The 21,231-nt window shown below is 36.8% G+C and overlaps 1 protein-coding gene across 2 annotated transcripts in view; it reads right to left on the bottom strand.

The window, feature by feature from the left end:
• CDH18 (cadherin 18) overlaps positions 1–21,231 on the bottom strand; it is a 211,482-nt gene that overhangs the window by 30,301 nt on the left and 159,950 nt on the right. For both annotated transcript variants that reach the window (XM_088525032.1, XM_088525033.1), the window contains 2 exons: positions 16,293–16,480; positions 10,005–10,258 (listed from right to left, as the gene is read on the bottom strand). In XM_088525032.1, coding sequence (XP_088381158.1) covers positions 10,005–10,258; positions 16,293–16,480 — 442 coding nt within the window. The remainder of the gene's footprint in view (positions 1–10,004; positions 10,259–16,292; positions 16,481–21,231) is intronic.

The following is a 21,231-nucleotide window of genomic DNA, read 5'->3' as shown; positions in this document are numbered from 1 at the left end:
AGTGGAAAAACCCTTCCATGCCTTATGCCTAGAGGTATAGGAAAGATGAACTATGATAAATTGTTGGAGCATGTTGCCTGCATAAATATTAAGAGGAGAAACAGTGAACATCTGACAGTGTTGGGTGAGCTGGAGAGGGCACACATATACAAATGTCTTCCATATGATGAATGAGAATGATGACAGAGAAAGGCTGGAAGCATAATGATCCCTCAAATAATTTTCCTGGAGATCTTAAAAGGAACCTTTACTGGTACAGCTTACCCACAGACCTGCAATGATGAAAATTAATTATTTCTCTCTTACTGCCTTGCTATTCTTGACTCCAGAGGTCTCTTGATAATGACAAGAATTATTTGCTTTAAAAATATGCCACATTGACCTGACCTGCCCTTATGGAATATACAGTCCCAAGCCAAAGCAATTTATAAGACAAGAGTCTTGTCCCTGCAAACATTTATTACTGTGGTCATTGACTACTTACTACCAAAGCAGGCACAGTGGCTACCTTGTGAGTCACTGTTGTGTTAACCACAGAACCATAAGAAAAGAGGGCCATTTAGCATTTGCATACAGGAGTTTAAAATTAAGCAAAATTTCAAAGTGGCTTTAAAACACTAAGATCACCACACTGCTTTGTGTACTCTCTCTCTGATTCATAATCGTGACAAATTATCACCCCTCTGTCCCTGAGTAAACTACAGAAACAAAAATTAAAAATATCTACCCCTATATATGAAGCCTGTGTAGAAAAACAGACTGAAGTTTGATTATGTCCTGAATTGTGGCTATCTCACACTTCATTTACCTATAATAAAGGAGTGTCTTAGTTTTTGGAACTGACCAGCTTTTTCTATACGACTAATTTAAATGAAGCTTATAGAAGCTTAGCGCTCTCAGTTTAGGACTCTGTGTTGGATGAATAATTTCAAATGCACTTTTCATGTCGTTCATGAAAAAAAGTGGTCCTGAGGTAATTTATTTTACTATCACATTTGCTTTTAGTGATATTAGAAAAATGAAAAATGTCTCTAATTTATCCATAGTAGCATTTTTGTACTGACTTTTGAATATAGTTACAGACATATTAAAACATCCAGAGCCAAAAAGAACTATCCTTGGCCATGAAAAAAAAAATGTATCCATTTCTTATGCTCTGCTATTATTATCATTTTGAGTTTTCCTCTATTACTCCAGATTCTTCTTTAGGAACACCTTTTATATTAACATCTAAAGCAGCCACTTGCACTCACTGCTGAGATTCCCAACTTTTGCGTACATCTATCTGAGTAAATAGCTACGGAAGATAGAACTGCATACTGATAGAACTATAAAAAATACTAGTCTGAAATATTGCTCCCAAGTGCACTGAAAATATTCTGTACAACTCTGTAGAAATTGTATTAAGAAACTCCCTTAGTAGAACTACTCCTTTTTATAACACATCACAGCAAGAAAAAAATTCACTGTATTTACAAAGCAGATAACATTCTACTCTTAATAAATATTGGCCACTGATTCATCTATAGGATGACAGTAGAAGCCAGGCCTATTCCTGAATATGATATACTTCAGAGCTGACTATGCTTTACTTAGGCTTCTGAATGTATCTGTTCTAGTTTTAAAATTATTTATTTCTAAAGAATAACAGCAGCAATAAAGGTAGTCTTATCCTTCTTCCCTTCTTTTCCCCTGTCCTCTCCTGAACTGCTCCTCATGGTTTCTCTAGACTGCAAAAAGCCATAGTATGCATATTGAATTTCAAAGAATTACTCTAGAAGCGAGTCTCCACGTTAGTTCCATTGAGGGCTTCTTCTCACTTACTCAGAATACATTCATTTAAAAATGAATTTATGATATTAATCGCAAATATTTATTTACAGACATTTACTTATGACGATGCTAGGTGAATTAGCCATTAAATAAGCACATTTGAATAGCAAGGCACAGGTTATTAAAGAGACTTAATGAGAGATGCTTAGGTAAACAGCCTTCTATAACTGTTTACCTCAAAGCCAGTCAGAGAAACCAATCTTTAAAAAATGCACAGAAAGAATTACGAACATAGAAAATGTATCTGCCACATCATCTAATGAGTCTGAAGGAAATTAAATAACAAAACACAGTCATGCTAGTGCTGAGAAATGCCACATATTGCTATGACAGCCCTTCTCACCTCCTGTGAAAAGACAGGAGCCTTTTCACAGAGCAGCAGCTTAGTAGGACAGATATTCCCACAATTCATACTGAACACTACAAACATTTATGTGAGTTAGGAAGTTAAGAGAAATCTATGTGTCAGCCAGGGCGTAGACATCTTAAAAAGAACACCCTGGATGTATACAGTAGTGTACATCAATAAACCAGTCAGGCTCTAAGCATACAATACAGAGAATGTTGGACATGAAGATTTTAGCACATCCTGAGGGAGTTTAGGAACATTAATGACTTCCACATCTTTTAGGGGGGCTTCTGAAGCTAAAACCCCATAAGCACTTGCGGAATCTCTGTCCCTAACTTACCGAGAGTCTTGAGATAATATCAGCATCCATTTCTCCCTCTACCAAGTGATACAGCCTGCTCATTCCAGTGTGTCTCTCCCCAAACATTGCATTTTAAAGGTAAGTCTTGATTTTGAATTTTTCCCTAGTATTCAGATGTTTTGTCTTTTTTTTTTTTTTTATGTTCCTTGGAACAACCTCTAACTTATTCTTTTACTATCCTATTCTTATTTGAAATCTACAAGCAAGAATTCCTTTGAAAATTTCCACCTTGCATGCAAACCACCAGTCTTAATGACCGTCCAAAAGCACATCTCAGCCAGACCTGGATATGCAGGTGACAGTACTTCTTTGTGTTGCCAAATCAACATACAGGTAAATAGCCATCCCTCTAACAACAACAGAAGTTGATTACAAAGAATTACATAAAAAGACGATGTGTCTGCCATGGGAAGAATCTTTGCTGCCAAACCAATTGGTCAGACTATCTAAGGGCCATCTATTAGAAATTACATGCTTTTTTAAGGAAGTCTGTTTAGTTAAAAAAAAATTAGCAGAGGATCTTTTCTCAGAAAGAGATACTCAGATTCAAAGGATGGAGATTTTTTCTTCAAAAGTGCCCCAGAAAAAGATGTGTAAGCAGCAGCAGCGGCACAGGATGAGGGAGGTAGAGCGGGCAGAGAAGTGATAGAATTCCTCAGAGCTCCATGACAAATGTCCCGTGCTGGGCTCTAACTCCAGCTCACACTTTCATCTTCTCCTTTCCTGAGCAACGCTGCTCCTGGGCCTGTGAACCAGACACATTGTCGGAAGCCAAACAAGACAGTGTGGATACATTTTGCTGCCCTGATGGCTTTGCATCGCACTGCCTCCTTCCCACGGCCACTCTGTTTCCCTGCAGTTCAAAGAAACGCTTGCAAGAGAAAAGCAATCGTCAAGTGCGACTCTGAAGGTTGGCTGCCGAAACAGCAGGTAACCAATCTTCTTCCTGCAGCGTGCGTGGTAGATTAAAGAGATCTTAAATGCTCCAGAAGTCTTCAACTGAAGACTACAACTGATAACTGTAGCTGTCAGATGTGCTTTCCAAACATGAAAACGAAGAAAAATGTTTGAAGAGAGCTTGGAGAACATAGTATATCTCAGGCTACCATTCCATGTTTTTTTTCCCTAGATGAGTATAACCTGACTTTGAAGAGACTATTACTCTTCTCAGGGTGCAATCAGGAATTCATTTGGAAATACAGTTGCCACTGAGCTAGCTCTGGCATTGGCATCCATAGTGTCATCTGTCCCACAGGACCTGGGTCACCCGTGGTGCTGCCATCCAAGCCCAGCACAGGTGGCAGGGCGTCCTCTCTCCTTTTCCCAGCAAACTGCTTTGCAGCTCATGCACAAGCTGGCATCACATCCCTGCTCCCATCACCATCCCTGATCACTGCTGGCATGCTGCACACCTTTGACACTGGAAAACGGGAGCACACTTAACTTGAAGGTAATGAGCCACTCCTGTACCCCCATCTTTTCTAGCTGATGATTTCTGTCAACTTCTGTTAGTCATGTTCATCTTTCTTAGCTAGTTCTGCCAGGAACACAGGCTAAGAACATCCAAGACCCTTAGAGGCACAAATTAGAAGTTGAAGGAACATAGAGATTTTTCTTCTTTTTCTGATTTCATGAATCTCTTCAGAGGATTACAACTGTCCAAAGGCATTTTAAACAGATGTGTTCATGGCAGAACTGTTATACCAAAGCTGCTTTTTATTCAGATAAATTAACACTTCGATTCCAATGCTGTGAAGAAATAAAGTGCAGCCAGTGTTATATGAGAACCATTTTTTGTTCCCACAAGGTTTACCAGCTCAATAATGGTATTAACTTATATATTATTCATGCTTTTTGACATATTCACAAAGGAAAGACTCAACAAAAACTAAGGTTCATAGGTTTCTATAGATTTATTGGTGTTGGATGGCCCTATCAAAAGATTATCTTATAGAGATTTGTTGAAATATGAAGGCTGATTCTTAAAACCATAAAAGAATTTTAACTACTGGAGGCACTTCCAAGTCAGAGGAAATTACAGAAACATAAAGATGATGACTTGGAACAAAAAATCAGGCTCTAAGTCACTATGTAAAGATGATCTGTCAGTTTTTCTCTCAGAGTACTAAAGTGAGGGATGGAGGTGGTTCTGGTTGCTGTGGGATCTTGACCATCCTCAACTGCATGGTTATTAGCTAGAACATCTGTCAGAACAGCTTATTAATTCCTGCACATAGAGATTGACATTTTGTTAAGCTAATGTGTTTCGAGGGTAGCAGCAGCACCATTGTGTGGGAGAGTGGGAGGTCTGGAACACATAGTTGGACTAGAACCAAAAATAATTGGAGGCCTCGGGGGAAAAAATCAGCGGCATATCTCCTCAACATTGAATAAAAAAAAAACTCAGAATGGCTGTTTCCTGTGAAGACAGACAGAGAATCAGAAGAGAAATTGGAAAAAAAAAATCCCCATCTCTAACCACTCAAAATACGCCCATTTCTAGCCATCTATTTTGATGTACAGACAATCTTGGAGGAAAAGGATCTCGGAGGAATAAGGAAAGTGAATGAAAAAAGAGGTACAGTGGAGAAAGATGCTTCAGCCTCAGGAAAAAAAAAATTTAAAATACTATTTTCAGTTTCAACCCTGCCTCGCCCCCAGCAGTCTCCTGCACCTCCACCTAATGAGCTGATATTGCACAGCCAAATTTCAGTGACTGGGTGTGAATCAGAATTTCAGGTTTCTTTTATTCTGTCTCTAATAAATATACACTTTGCACGGGGAAAATAGTATACAAACAGAATCCTCTGCAAGATCTTTTTGTCTTTAGGGCTCTCAGAAATAATTATTTAAATATCTAAAACTCTGTGGGTGTGTTCTTTTGACAACATACAAGCATTCCTTTTAAAATCCCATTTAGTGTTAACATGACTTTATCACTAAACAGCATTCAGGATATATCTCTATTTTACTACTACATCTGCAAAGTGAATGTAGGCTGCTCGGTCTCATGCAGGATTTGAAAAACAATTTCCTACACCACATTAATGGTTATAATCATCTGTACTTGTCATTCATTGTTTAACTTCACACTACTTTATCTGAAAGAAAGGAACACAAGACTGTCAATTTAAACCAAATGGGGAAAAGCAACTTTCAGTTCATTATAGCTTCTTGATACCAGTAAGGTGATTGGAGAGCAATTTTAGCACTCTTCAATAAAGTACCAAAACTGCTATAATATATCATCCATCACAAGGCAATACTCTAAGATCATCAGTAAAGTAGGAAGCCATAATCAGTGCTGAGACTGTACTTGCAAGCTTCATTAACTTGTCAAAAAAGGGGGAGTCCGATATTCACAGAAAAGCTTTACTGATTTTGCAAGCACTACTTCTGTTTGCAGGTTTTTTTGTTTGTTTTTGGTGCTTTTCTCTAACATGATTAATGCTTTCTATATCTCTTGGAAGCAAAACAATTGCTTTACATAAGAGAGAACCCGCTGCACCTTTATGTTTTATATTCTTTATTTGATTTTGGTTTTTAGTAGCAGGGTCAAGACTGCAGAGCAGAAAGAAGCCTATTTTCAGGAAGTCTTTCAGGAAGTCACTACACTGGTGTTCCTTAGCTAATGAATTTCAGTCCTGCCTTGCAAAATTCGAAGTAGAACATAGAGTGGCACGGATGCAACATGAAAATGATTTGAATTTTGATGTATTAATATCACCAACCTAATGAAAGTTTCAAAGATCCTGAAAAAGAGAGATAATTTTTAAACAAACCATGATAGATATCATTCTGAAAATGGATTATGCTTATATTTCTTATTGCTTTTACTACAGGATTCTAATCAGCATCAACACCCTTTTCATCAGAAGCATTCTGTTAAAATAACTGGAAAGAGACAATCTGTGCCCAGAAGTACAGTCTAATTCAAACCTAATTAATAGGTGTATCAAATGGAATTTTTAAGTTTTCCTAAAAATTCATTTCAGCCTACGTGAAAAAGATGCAAATTTAAAAACCTCTAAACCAACCAATCATACCCTGTCTGAAGAAAAGAAACGAATAATTGCTACATTTATTACTACAAATGTTCTTTTTTTTTGCTGGTGCTGAGCAAGTAAAACGGTGGTACAAATATGGGCACCAAGCCAGTGAACTCTGAAGGATTTTCAATTCAGGCAAGATCTGAAATTATAGTGCTAGAACTGCAGCCAGACAGTAAGGAGAAAAAAACCCTCAGTGTCCCCACAATTGATGACAAGAGAGGTGGGGGGGTTGTTTTTTTTCTTTCTACTTTTTTCTTTTTTTATTGTTTTAGCTCCAAGATTTAACTTTAGAATAGATTTCCCTTCAGTGTTGTTAATTACTGTAACTACTCCTCTGACCATTATTCTGGTTATAAGAATAGTTCCTTCTACCAGAATAAAGTGCTATTTAATTGGGCACTGAATAAATCACAGCTGAGACACACACTGTGTCTCTTAACCAGCTGGACAATAAAAAAGTGATATGGTTGAAACTCTGTGTGTGTCTAATGCTTTATCAATCTCACACATAGCAATGAGTGTCCTTAGAAAGTGGAAAGGACACACAACTGGATTAGGAAAAACTGCTAAGCAAATTGCTGCCAGTTCTGTACACTCATGGCATTCGAAACTGTGTCTAAGCCATTTGGTTGACTAAATATAATTCCACACAGATCAGGTGTGCAAGTCATATCTGTACCTGTCTTCGATGGAGATTATGTTATCTGTATTTCCTAGTGCAGACATACTGCATTTTTCTGTTATTGTTCTTATAATTAGTGTTATTTTTTTGAATTAAATTAGAACTGTGGAATGAAGGAAAGAAGTGATATTATTATGTTCAGACTATCTTTCAGATTCATCAGGGTTTTAATCAACTAAGAGCATCCTTGCAAAGCAGCACATTTATGACCATAAATGTGTGCTGTATGCTTGCTTCTGAGTACAACAACTTCCACTGAGCTCTTCCTATGCTCATTACCATGAGCAGAGCATGGGCAGAGACACTGCTCATGGCCCAGCAGCTCTGGGCAGCTCGCCAGGCCCAGCTTGCTCCCAGGCAGCTTCTGAGGACAGTCCTACAGGTTCTTCAGCTTGCACACGGGACACTCAAAAAATGTGTCAGACAAGACCTTAGAGGATGAGTATGTCCATAAAAATCGCACCTGCTCACAGGTAGCACTCACTGCCAGTCCCACAGAGCAGGATAACGCCTGCCTCCAGAGCAGACATGGTGACAATATAATGGTATGTTAAAGATATTTGAGCTGCTACCGCCCTTGCCAGAGCCCTCGAAGAGCTGGCTCCTTTTGAATTACGTTTTACTAGAACTTCATTTTTTCCTCGCTGAAGAAATAGAGAGATGGGACAAAAAAGTAAAACTTACTGGGACAAAACAAAAAAGGATAGAGAAAGATAAGGGCAATTTTTGTCCTCTGTTCTTTAGAAAATATGTATAATTTAATGCTATGTTCTCAATCATTTGTTAAAAATTCCCATTAAAAAAAAAAGAACACCTAGAGAAAATGTTCTGGAATTATTTTTCTTTCCTTTTCCAGTATCTCCAAATTATTGCTTGTTTTATTCAGAAAATCTATTATTGGCCTTCCCAGACATTTTACAAACCACTACTGCTTTCCCTCCACCATTACTCTCTTAACCTTCTCTAGACAAAACCCTCAACGGTCACAGATGATTGAGTTATGGGTCATAGTCCAACCGCATTTGCCCTTCCTGTTCGCAAGCTATCATGAAATCTTTCTGATGATGTTAGCTGCTACTTCAGAACCACAGTACTACAACTACAGGCACCTGACAGTTATATTAACCAACATTCATAATTTAAGTCGTGGTTTAGACATAAATAAAGGCAGCCACTTTCAAGGGGCAATAACTTGCCATTAAGAAATTGTGTATATTGATTGTCTGACAGAAGACATTTTGAATCTTAGACTATTCGCACAAGAGAACCATAAAAAATGGATGTTTCTGTTGTTCTGCAGAAATTGTTCCATTTTACCATGTCTGTCACACATGCCCAGTGGATTTTGACTCAGTCGGGAGGCTAAAAAAATTGCTCCATTGTCTTAAGAAAAACTGTCTTCCAGGTATGTTCTTACAGGATTTGCACAAAGGCTTTACCACTATAAAAACGAATGGGAAAGGAATATATATTCATGATTTTTTTTTTCCTAAAAGATTTTAAACTTAATATCACCTTTGAGACAAATACTTGTTTATTGTTCCACAAATTTTTGACACTGAATGTCAGCTTAAAAAGCAACTCTTTCTACAAATTAAGGCATTGAAGAAAAAATGTCATTGGACACATGATGACTGAAAAAAGATGGAACTTTCTTCTAAATCAGGAATGAATTCAAATCCCAATTTCAGAACATTCAGGGTTAAATCCACACACTCTGAAATTTAGAATTCTGATTAATATCCATATGTATACTTGTTGGCATCAATGCTTTTTCAGAATTGCTGTGGGGGTATTTACAGTTTGATATAAGTTGTTTAGTTCAGATCATGACTTATTTCCAAGCTAGTTCTGTCATGATAACAAGTACTCTGGCCAAGACAGCAACACATGAATCTTGTTTTTTTTTTTTTTTTTTTTATTAGAATTGATCTGAATTATATAGGCTATATAAAATCTTTTCTATCTAATATGTTACATATTTGTTTAGTTTTCAAATGTTGTATGTGATGCTGCAAATGCTTCTTTCTCAGACAAACAGCACTTGTTTTTATCCCTAGACCTGGCAGTTGTAGATGCTATGACATGCCCCTAACACCATCAATATAGTAATGGAGAAGGTAGTAATATATCCAGTATATTCTTTCCCTACCCGGTTAAAATTGAAGCGTATCACAAATTAATGATTTCCTCCACAAATACAATTTCTCAAGCATGTCTAAGAGGAAAACAGTGCCTAAAACGGTTCCTGCCTTGAACAAGCCCCTGGCACAACTGCAGTGCCTGTGCTGAGAAGGTCGCAGGAGGCCAGGCCAATACGTGCACAGGTGACAGAGAGGAGACAGCATTACAGTCCTAAACGGATTCACCGGCAGAGGTAGGACACAGACTGGCAGGGCCGTGAAGCACACCATTTAACATGATGTGAGAACATACACTGTTCTTGTGAGCTGCTTGGAGAGGTGCTGTCATAGCATGAAAAGCATGCAGCCCTTTGCTCAGACCAATAGCTAAATCACAAATGCAGCGCAAACAACCAACACCAAAAACAGATTGCATTATTAAATCTGACTGATGCATACAGACTAATAGTAACCAACCTATGTAACCATTCCACCCTATGTTTTCCTTGTATACACTAACATTAAAAATGTCATTTCAAACACTCCAGATCTCATTAACCCTTTAGTAAGTGGATTTCAATCCAAAAATCCGGATTTACCATACCTCACTAAACTGTTGGCTGTGTCAGGATCTTGTGCTGTTACGGTGCCAACAGCAGTCCCAATCTTTGCATTTTCATGAACTTCCATGACATAAGAAGGCATAGTGAAGAGCGGAGGTTCATCCACATCGCCAACAATGATCTTCAGCATTGTTACATCTTTAAATGGTCCCAAATGTGAAAAGCGGAAATCAAGATGAGTGTTTGCTCCTTCTATATTAAGTGTATAGGATTTCTTTTTTTCATAGTTGAGTGGCTGTTGGCAGAAGAGAGATGTATTATTACCATTCTGTGCTTCAGTTTAACCTGAGGTGTAGCTATATACACCTTCTCATTTTTTTCTTAATAGATAACTAAATTTCTTCATGGTTACTGCAGAAATACAGCATTCTGTGATATCCCAACAGCCACTGCTGTTCAGTTATAAATAGGAAGATATGAAGGACATGAAGCAAGGTGACTCAGGATATCTCTCCAGCAGAATTCAGGCAAAGTATTAGCTTTTAAAAAAAAACCCTCAGAATTGAGATTGAGCAGCAGTTTCTTTTTTCCTGAGATAACTTAATATTTCAGAATTTCATTCCCTTTCACATTTTATTGTTCAATGAACTGAACAAATAATACTCTAATATTGAACGTACAGTACAACACCCAGACTCAGATCTACTGTCAGTGCCACTTTAGCCTTGCCTTGTGCGACCCAATAGATTCCTATTAGGAAGTCTACCTTTCTACAAAGAAGAAAGAAGCTGAAGTCTGACTCATATCCCTGTGCATAAAAGCTTCCTTTCTTAGGAGTCCCTTTGCTACCTGCTATTTACATGTACAAAAATTGTTACCACCTTTCTCATCCAACTCCACAAGCATCATGGCAGAGGGTCACTATTCTCTTTCAGTGAAACTTCTGATACAGAAATTAAAACTCCTGTTAAAACCAAGAGCAAAAGTTGGATGATGATCTTAAATTCTACAATGCAGTAAGCTCTTATTGTTGTTACAAACCAGCATGACATTACAGAACGTAAGACTACAGACTAACCTGACTACATCAGATTGTGTAGCATTTTTTTGACTTGATATATACATTTCAACCCTACATGATCACGAGATTACATCATGTTATACAAGATATAACATAAACAGGCACCATGTGACAAGACACACACAACTCTCAACTCTTCTACTGCAGAGAGCAATATAGTAGGGGAGACTATAGAGATGCTTAACTTAAAAATATGCAGGTAATGAAGTTCAATTAACAGAAACAGAACTAACATTTTTACTGAAAGTTGTGTTTACGGAGTCATAATCTTGAGGGTCCTTTTCTGTGGCCTCACTAAAACATTAGACTACTTTCCATAGAGAGAGAATCATGACTTTGTTGTGAGGGAAGTTATTTTTTTCTATATATTGTCTGTTAGGTTTGCAATTACTGAAATAGCTTGAACAAATCCTAGTTCAGATCAGGTGCAATAGCCATCCTGAGAAATGTTTAGGGAGCTTGGGTTCATTGCAGTTTCCAACTTTACAAACCTTGAAACCTACTACCAGTGGCATAAATTCTGTTATTTACTGAGCTGCACAGACTCTGTTTACCATAACTCATGGTCTGAGGATATAGTTCTTTTGGGGTTGTGCAGAGAATAATAAAAGCAGTTTCTTCAGAACTCAGACCTCTTGTCCAGTCTCAGAATGTTGCATTTTCCATGTAGTGTCAAAGTCAATCTCTCAGCATGGAAGAGCACAGCAGTGATTGCTAGGACTGATTGCAGTGATGAGCACAAGGCTGAGCTAGGGCAGAAGAATCTCAGATCTACCATAAAACAAAGCACTTAGGATCAAAGCTAGTTAAAGACAGAAGTGTTAAACAATATTCCTTTTGTAATTTGTTGAACTTCTATCTCTTTCTACACTTGCATAAAGTTAGGCAAGTTCAAACATGCTGAGTGGTCATTTAAATGTTTCATGAAAATACGCAGGTACATAAAATTATAAAGCAGATTTCAAGGTTTTCCACTGTTAGATTTCAAAAGTGCTTCTGTGTTGAGCAAAGATACTTCTTTGATAGATACCTGATAGAAACTTCAACTCTTACCAGGTTTCAGATTTCAGACTTTAGTCAATTTATAAAGAAGGATAGGTAGATTAATATTTATTATTATACTGAGGAGAATAGAACAGTTAATTTAGAGAGACATATACTACCACTAAGTTTCTACAGTCTCAGAACCAAAAATTGCATATGCATGGAAAAGCTGTGTTACAATAAAAACTTTTATGACATAATCTCAAGATGCTATAAAAATACTTATGAAATAAACTACTTCCTGAATGAACACCCCTCTCTTTCCTCTACTACATCATGCACTCATCCATGCCATGAAAGATTTAGGTCATCATCTGCCACTGAAATCCCTTAAGACAGACATAATGGCATGAGTGAACACCATTAGAATCAATATTGTTCTGTGTGGGCTTGGGCTTAACAGCCTGACTGAACAGAACGCAATATAAGGATTCAAGCCTTAGACCAAGGCTAAACAAGTACTGAACAGTAGAAAAGTAGCACCTAAGGCAAGAAATATGAGAAACACAATGTGTGATTTATCAATGCCAGGGTGCAGTTTGTAGTTAAAATCTACAGTAACTTTGACTGATAAGGTATAGAAATGTACTTGGTATAGATAAATATTTTGTTGTTTTTCTCTTCTGTGTACAGAATGGTCAGAATTGTCTCTGTAAGGACAATTAATTCACTCAACTCTAATTGCATGAAACTTTTTTTTTCACTATTTTTCTGTTTTACTTTTTTGAATAGATAAATAAAATATCTAAAGGAATGGGAATTTATCACAACCTGATAAAATCTATTATGATGAAAAACACATCTAAGTATTTTGTCGGTTTCTGCTTAAAACACTGTGTATGTGTTAAAACTGAAACTCATTCTATATCTTACAAATACTGTGCAAAGAAGTTTGATTCTAGACACAATCTATCTATCTGAGCTGTTTACTGAAAGTAGTGCTTAGAGTACCTGCACCTGGAGAGGAATAACTCCATGTGCCAGTACAGGGTAGCAGCTGCCCTGCTGGAAAGTAGCTCTGAGGGGAAGGACCTGGAGATCCTAGTTGACAAGTTGACCGTGAGCAGCAGTGTGTCCTTGCAGCAAAGCAAAGCAGGCCAGTGACATCCCTGTCTTCATTAGGAAGAATGTTGCCAGCAGGTTAAGGGAGACGATCCTTCCCTTTGACTTGGACTTCCCTTAGTGAGGCCCCACCTGAAGCAGTGCCCACCAGTTCTGGGCTCCCCAGTAGATGAGACACATGGAACTACTGGAGCGAGTCCAGAGAAAGGATACTGAGAAAGGCAGGGACTAAAGAATGAGGAAAGGCTGAGAGAACTGGGACTGTTCAGCATGGAGAAGAGAAGACTGAGGGAGTATCTTATCAAGGTATATAAGTATCTGAAGGGAGGGTGTAAAGAGGATGGGAGGCAATAGTCACAAACTGAAGCACAGGAAGGTCTGCCTAAACATGAGGCAAATCATTACTGCAAGGGTGACAGAGCACTGGAACCTGTTGCCCAGAGAGACTGTTAAATCTCCATTCCTGGAGATATTCAAACACTGTCTGGACATGGTCTTGGGCAATATGCTTGAGCATGGGGATTGAACTAGGTGATTTCCCTTCCAACCTCAACCATTGTGTGATTCTATAATTCTTTTTGAATTTAATGTATTAAGCATAAAACTCAGTTTAAAATACCTAAGCCACCTGAAAAATCTGCTATAATTTAGCAAAAGCTTTGCCAAAAAAATCATTTCAAATAATTTATATTTCCAAAGGAACTGTTTCACAGTTCCATCAGATTCAGCACAGGATGACTCATATACGTCTACAGTAACTGAAAAGAAGAAAACACAAAAAATGTAAGAATGTAATTCTAAGTCTTCTAAGGACATGAGCACATTTCCTGTCCACATGGATCAGTGATTCTGATTTTTACGCAAGCCTGAAAATACTAAATACTGGTACCTCAAGCAATCAGTCCCAGAACTGACAGACAGAAGTGTTAGTCAACATACTGCAGTTTACATTCCTTACATCAGGCTCCAAAAAGGAATAGCAGATATCAAGGAATTCCAGGCTTATTATATATATATATAATATATATATAAATATATATATATAAATATTATTATATTTATATATATATAAAGGAAGACATGAGCTGTTCAGACTGTTTTTCTGGGAAGTCTGGTTGATGCTCGTTGGTTTGAAGTTATAACATTATATCGTATATTTCTTTAAAAGGGGGAACATGCTGACTACTCATACTCTAAAGGATGCAGAGAAGTAATGGCTTTTACTGTACTATATTGTTTTGCTTTTATTTTGTTTTCCTCTGATTTCCCACACGAATAAGTAAGGCAAAGGGGAAACCTTCCATGAGATTTGGCAACATATACTGTATAAAACAATTTTTGAGACTGAAAGGTGGCTCCATGGGGCTTGTGAATGAAGAGAGATGATGAAAGTACAGCCCAAAATAAAGATGGAAAAGATTCCTTCTGCCATTTGCAGACTTTGCAATTATATTGACCAACTCAGCATGGAAGTTCTAAGAAATTATTTTTCTGCATCAGAACTCCAAGAAAGTTTTATGAAAGTCTGAGAAGCACTTCCGGGCTTCAGACACAGCTAATACATTTAGACCTAGCACTTATTACGTGCCTACAGAATATATTTCAGAAGAAGTACTACAGGGGAGAAAGCATTCTGTCCTACTGTTACAGAAACTACTGCACACAATTTATGAAACAAAACTGATTATGTTAATAGTATGTATTACATATTACAGCTGGTCTACTGAAGTCATTAAACTTCAAAGCCAACCTAAATTGAAACATTTACAGCACAGAGTATGTATAATACATGTTAAACTCTGTTCCAGATCAGATCAAAAGAAAATAAAAGACCCAGGAAATCATAAGTGTTATAAAATATCCCCTGAATTAAAGCTTACTATAGTACAGGGACAGACAGAAAGCATTTTAAAATTATTATGAAAAGTGACATAAATTCAGTGACAAATTATTATATTAAATGTAAAATAAAGTTACATACATGCTACATTATTCAGACATAAAATGCACCTTTTTAATAATGTTTTTCTTGGGATTCTCTTTTCTCATATTTCTCTTTCAGAGCTTCTGTTTTCACTTCTCTTACCTTCAGCCAGGCCCAGCACACATTACCAAAATATAAATGTACATTAATTTTAATTTTTTTAGGCTGCAAGATATAATTCACGCCTACAAGATTCAATAACAACAAACCCACATGAGAATTGCTAATTGATGTCTGTTAGTCCAAGTGAAAACTCAAGAAAGGATTTTCCCTTGTTGGAAAGGTTTTGAAAAAATAATTGCTTAAACATGATAAGACAGTCCTCTTGATATAAAACTAAATTTAAATCTCACCACAGAACATTAGCATAAGCTGACAGATACTTCAAGAAACATTCGCTATGAACTCAGTTCAGAGAACTTAATATGGAGATGGAATTATCTGTAGAATTAATTTGTATAAGAATTCAGTTAAGAACAACTAACTGGCAAGATAGCTTTACAATTAACAGCTTAAATAGGCTGGGATAAAGATAGAAATCTCATGTAAATGATAACAATTTGGTGCTTATACACAATTTTTTTTTTATGCCGGTATAAGCAAGTGGGTATGCACTATGCACAGTGTACAACACTTGACCCCTTAGCTGCCAGCTGCTAGGTAAAGCAAGAAACATAATCTTCCAAAATTGAATTATATATTCATTGTCATAGAGGAACTTCTTTCTAGGTCGATTCGCACAATTTGGAGGCAACAGTGCTACTTCCAGATGAACTTCATTTATTTCCAAGAAGTTTTATAAGCAAAACCATAATTCAGAAAGAGAAGAAAACCTTTCAGTAAACAATTCAATAATCTTCAGTTTCATTCGCTGCATTTGAATGTTAGTTAAATATTAAATATGGCCATTTGTAAAGCGCATTAGTTTTAAATAATTGTTTCTTCCCTGAATTTCTTTTCTCAGTCCATTTCCTGCTAAGTTTTAAAGTGTCTCAGGGAAGAAATGTGCAGAACATTACACTGCTTAAGTTCATGGTCTGTTAGGTTTACATATTAAAACAGTATTTTCACCGTGGCATCTGCCTATTCAGCATTCTCCTTTGGAATTCTTCTTCTTTGACATTTTATTTAGAGACACTTCCAAAGCCTTTTGCTTACCTTTTTAAGGGAAAGAATTCCTTCCCGTGTTTCTTTGTCAGTGGATATGGAGAACACACCAGAGCCATCACCGTTTATGATTGTGTACTTCATGTCTGCATTTGAGCCAGTGTCTGCATCATTTGCCTTGATTTTACCTACTGCCGATCCAACTTGAGCTGATTCAGGTACATACAGCTGGTAATGTTCTGGGAAATAAAACAGAACAGTCCGGATGATATTTTCTGATCAAGCTAAAGAACTGAATTTTGAAGTAAAAAGGAAATGCTGCTGCTAAAAAAAATGTAGGCATGCCTAAATTATGGAATCATTATGTGTCTGACGCACTTCTGTGTAAGTACTTCATAAATAAAGCTAACAAATACATACTATGAACATATGTAGATTGCTGAATTAATTCAAATTAAAATCGCAGCTTACAAGTATATCTTATTCAAAATCAAATTAACTAATGCAAAGCTTCAGTTTTCAGTCATTTTTTTCTGTTCACCATGTAACGTGGAAATTCTCTCTGAAGTTTACTTCACACCATCATGTTAAAAAGCATACCTTACACATTACCAAAAAACATACATCTTCATCAACCTACTCTCACAAGCAGTCAAATGAGTAATATTTCTTCCAAACTGGAAAAATCTCTGTGTGCTATTTGTTATTGTTATGTATACAACATGTATCAACAAGCTGCATACCGTATGCAAGACACTACTTTGCAGGTAAGCATCAGGTAATACAAGAGTGTGCGGGGGAAACTACAGTAACTCTAGAATCTTCCAATTCTTATACTTTTAAATATATATATTTTTTAATATAGTTTAACATGAGATAGAATAGCTCTGAGTCACTGTAGCATAAATATTTTTAAATCTTAAGACACTCTTTGCAGAGCTCTAGGCTCACTTCCTAATGTTGGAAATGTTTCATGGCTTAATGGAAAAGAACAAGGACATTCAGGATTTTTTTCTTCTTCCAAATCCATATGTCCAGTAGTTGTAAGAATATCCACTATTAAACACTGTGTATAACACTAAGGGAATTATGATCATATCTAAACCAGAAAATAAGTTACTACACATTACAAGATTCTCAAGGGAATCAAGAACTTCCCAGCAGAACACCACAAAAAGTAGAGTTAAACATGCAAAAAAGAAATTACCAGCATGACAAAACAGGGTAACTGATTAGAATTTGATTCAACCAAAAGGCACAGTTACTTCTTTGATATGCATATAAAAGTCATCTTTGTAAATTTCAAAAATAAGTGTATTCTTTTGAAACTTTTAATGCTTTCAGATGATGTCAGCTGACACCTTCATATCGCTGGTTGTTTTATTTCATACATAAAATCATAGCGACGGGATGAAATGCATTTTGGTACTTATTTCTTGTTAAAATAAATGTGGAAAATGTTTTGCTCTAATACATCCCATAAAGGAAAAGTGAGGTCATAAAGAAATGTATATAGCCAGGAACTGGAAGTGTTAAAGCTGCAAGACAAGGTGAACTAGATGAAGACTTCCAAATACTCAGGCTAGTTCGAAAATATCCCCACGACACTGCACTGTCCTTTATAATCACATGCTAAATGTTAGCCATTTGTTTTAGAAACATTTTGCTAATACCAACTTTAAACTTTCTAAAATGTTAAAATCTCAAGCAAAACACACATTGGAAATCATGATTTAATTATTTTCTGTAGAACTGACGTGCTTCAGAAAATGATGTGATGAAACGTGTAGAGTTAAGATCTAAAAAATTGCTAAATCATGAAATGATTCTCAATGAGAATTTTACCACTGCTTCACAGAAAGAGCCTGAAGATATCTTGTACAGACACGAACCAATTAATAATTACAAGCGGTACTATCTGAAATCTACAAATGCATAACAGGATAAAATTCAGCAACATGAAGGTGTGAGAAAATGCATTGGCATTTATTTAGACTAGATATGAAAACTGGAAATGTCCTGTTAAACACTGAGCAAATGTAAATTCCATTCCTGCAAATTAGATGAATTGGATCAACTGAAAACTTCCTTGGGCATTAAATAAATGTCAATAAGATTAATAATAAAAGGGATGTACTTTGGAATGGGAATACTATAAATTTATGATTCTTATTTTAACCTATCTACCTCTCTCAAACTACCTAAAAGTTTGTTAGGGACTCAGGGATGCTCAGTTCAGGCATCATTCCCAGCAAGAATTTACCAAATCTGCCTGTGTTGAATAGGTTCCTATACTCCAAACCTTCCTGAAGGTGTTTTCACAGCAGGAATTTCACACCATCTTAAAGCTTCTCTACATTTCTCTAGAGGTTGTGTTCAGTGGATCACAGATCAAGACTCTGTAGAGGTTGATTTGGCTCCCAAATTTAATGTAAATGCTCCTTGAGATGCATTCATTTGACTCAGGAAATGAGCAAATTGATATACTTTTCCATTTCAGGGACTTTACAGAAAAGTATTATCACTTTGCAAAGCTTTTACTTACCATCTTAGTTGAAATACAGTTCAAAGACATATAAGCAACCTTCATCTTCCAATAATATTATATTACTTTTCTGTCATCATAAAAAAAAAATTATTGATTTCTAGAACAATTTACTTCTAATTAGCCTACAGGTAACCTAGAAGGGTGTTTTACCTATAAAGATAGGAGAAGAAACTTCTCTGTCTGAATCTCGCCACAAGAGAAACAAATACCTGCTGGAGCAGGCTGTCCAGAGAGCTGTAGAATCTCCATCCTTGGGTTATATGACCTTCTGGAGACCCTACATGATTCCACGCTTCTGACTTCTGAATTTATGCCTCAAGTTTTATCACAAGTTACCTCTGACAAAATCATTCTTCAGCTTCAACTGTAGACTGTGCTCAGTCTCAGGAGGCAGCCTTCTACTCTAAGATTATTCTTCATTAACACAGATGCTTTACATATAATACATGATTTTGGATTTTCCTTTGAAACTGCAGCTTTTTAGAAGTTCTCACAGTCTTTCTTGGATAGTTGTTACAGTACCATTTTTCTTCAGCTATGATCACTTGGAATATAATATGCATAATATATGTAACATAATAAATGTATAAATTTGGGATTTTTTTTCACTGCCAAAAATCTCCTTTGCATTTTCTAGAAAAATATTTGAATTCTAAGTGAAGTCTTTGCATATTTGCAAATATTAATATAATTGACATTAAAGTGAACTTCAAGACTTAGACAATCTGCTTGCCTTGAACCTTTGGAGAACATAATACCCTTTGGCCAATTACAGGACAAATTTCCTTTTTAGATGCCACTAACTTATTTAGCTGGAAGAAGATTCAGCAACCTCATCTAACTGAAATTACTTTAAGCATGCCCCTGTTTTTAACATCACAGTGCAAACTTTATGAGTTATGCTTATGATTAAGATTATAATCAGTGACAAGTTTCATTTATGTTCCATACCACTTTGTTTTTACAGAGAGTAACTAAAAGTACCTGAGAAACTCCAGATAATTTTCAGAATTTAAAAATATTCTGACTTGTAGAAAGTGTGAACTTCATGCCACTTTTATGGGTAAAAAATGCAAACAGAAAAAAAAGTGTTTTTCCCATGTCTTCATATTCAGTACTTTTCTGTAGGTATTGAATACCCAACTATGCATTTCCTGGGCAAATGATGTGAGAAAAACAACATATGCACTCCACAATCATCACTAATGAGCAATTTAATGGTTGGGCTTGATCCACAGCCATTTCCAGAGCTGTGCTGTGTTGAGCATATTCTATGCCATTTACTTGAGAACCAAGGCAACATCAAGCAGCTTGGGTCAGCAAAAGGCACTAGTAACATTTGTAAAGAGAATCTGCTCCATTTGGACTCCCTTTTTTTTTTTTTTTTTACCCTGGGGTTAGCACAACTTGGACTGTATTTCCATTGGCGATCAGTTTTATAAGGGATATAAAAATGAAAGCCATAATGGATAGGTCCTAGTTCTATTCCTCCATTCAGAAAACAAAACAAACAAACAAACAAAAAGCCATTATCACCTCATTCATACTGTCTTATGTAAAAACAAATAGACAAACAAACACATATTTACTTCTACCACAGAAACTTTCAAAATGCTCCAATCTTCATATTTGTAATATATGCAATCTATCCTGTATATAGAAATTCTCATAGACAGTACTTGATTAGGTGAAATATAAAGCACCACTAGATTCTATCCTGCTCTTCAGAGTAAAGTTGAAGTATGTAGCTGACACTAAAGCTCAATACGTAAAACAAAACCTTTCTAAAAATACGTAGTCAGACTTGAATATAAATGTATTTTTGGCCCTCCCAACTTCCCTTTATACTTGAATTCCATGAGCGATTGTGTGATCAACTTTTAGCATCATGAATGCTTAGAATCACAGAATAATAGAATGCTTAAGGTTGGAAGAGACCTCTAGAGGTCATCTAGTCCAACCCCCCTGCACACATAGGGTCACCTAGAGCACGTGGCACAGGACTGCGTCCAAGCGGGTTTTGAAGATCTCCAGAGAAGGAGACTCCACAACCTCTCTGGGCAGTCTGTTCCAGTGCTCTGTCACCCTCACTGTTAAAAAATTTTTCCTTAAGTTCCTGTGGAACTTTTGATGCTTCAGTTTGTGGCCATTACCTCTAGTTCTGTCGGTGACCACCACTGAAAAGAGGCCAGCACCATCCTCCTCACTCCCTCCCTTGAGGTATTTATAGACACTGATTATTAGATCCCCTCTCAGCCTTATTTTCTCCAGGCTGAACAGGCCCAGCTCCCTCAGTCTCTCCTCACAGGGCAGATGTTCCAGGCCCCTGATCATCCCCATAGCCCTGCGCTGGACTCTCTCCAGCAGCTCCACATCCCTCTTGTACTGGGGAGCCCAGAACTGGACACAAGACTTCAGATGTGGCCTCACCAGGACTGAGTT

This window comes from Tinamus guttatus, unplaced genomic scaffold (genome assembly GCF_059628265.1).
Source record: "Tinamus guttatus ecotype Peru unplaced genomic scaffold, ASM5962826v1 Tinamus_guttatus_pri_ptg000222l, whole genome shotgun sequence".
NCBI lineage: Eukaryota > Metazoa > Chordata > Aves > Tinamiformes > Tinamidae > Tinamus > Tinamus guttatus.
This window is presented reverse-complemented; position numbering and strand designations above follow the sequence as displayed.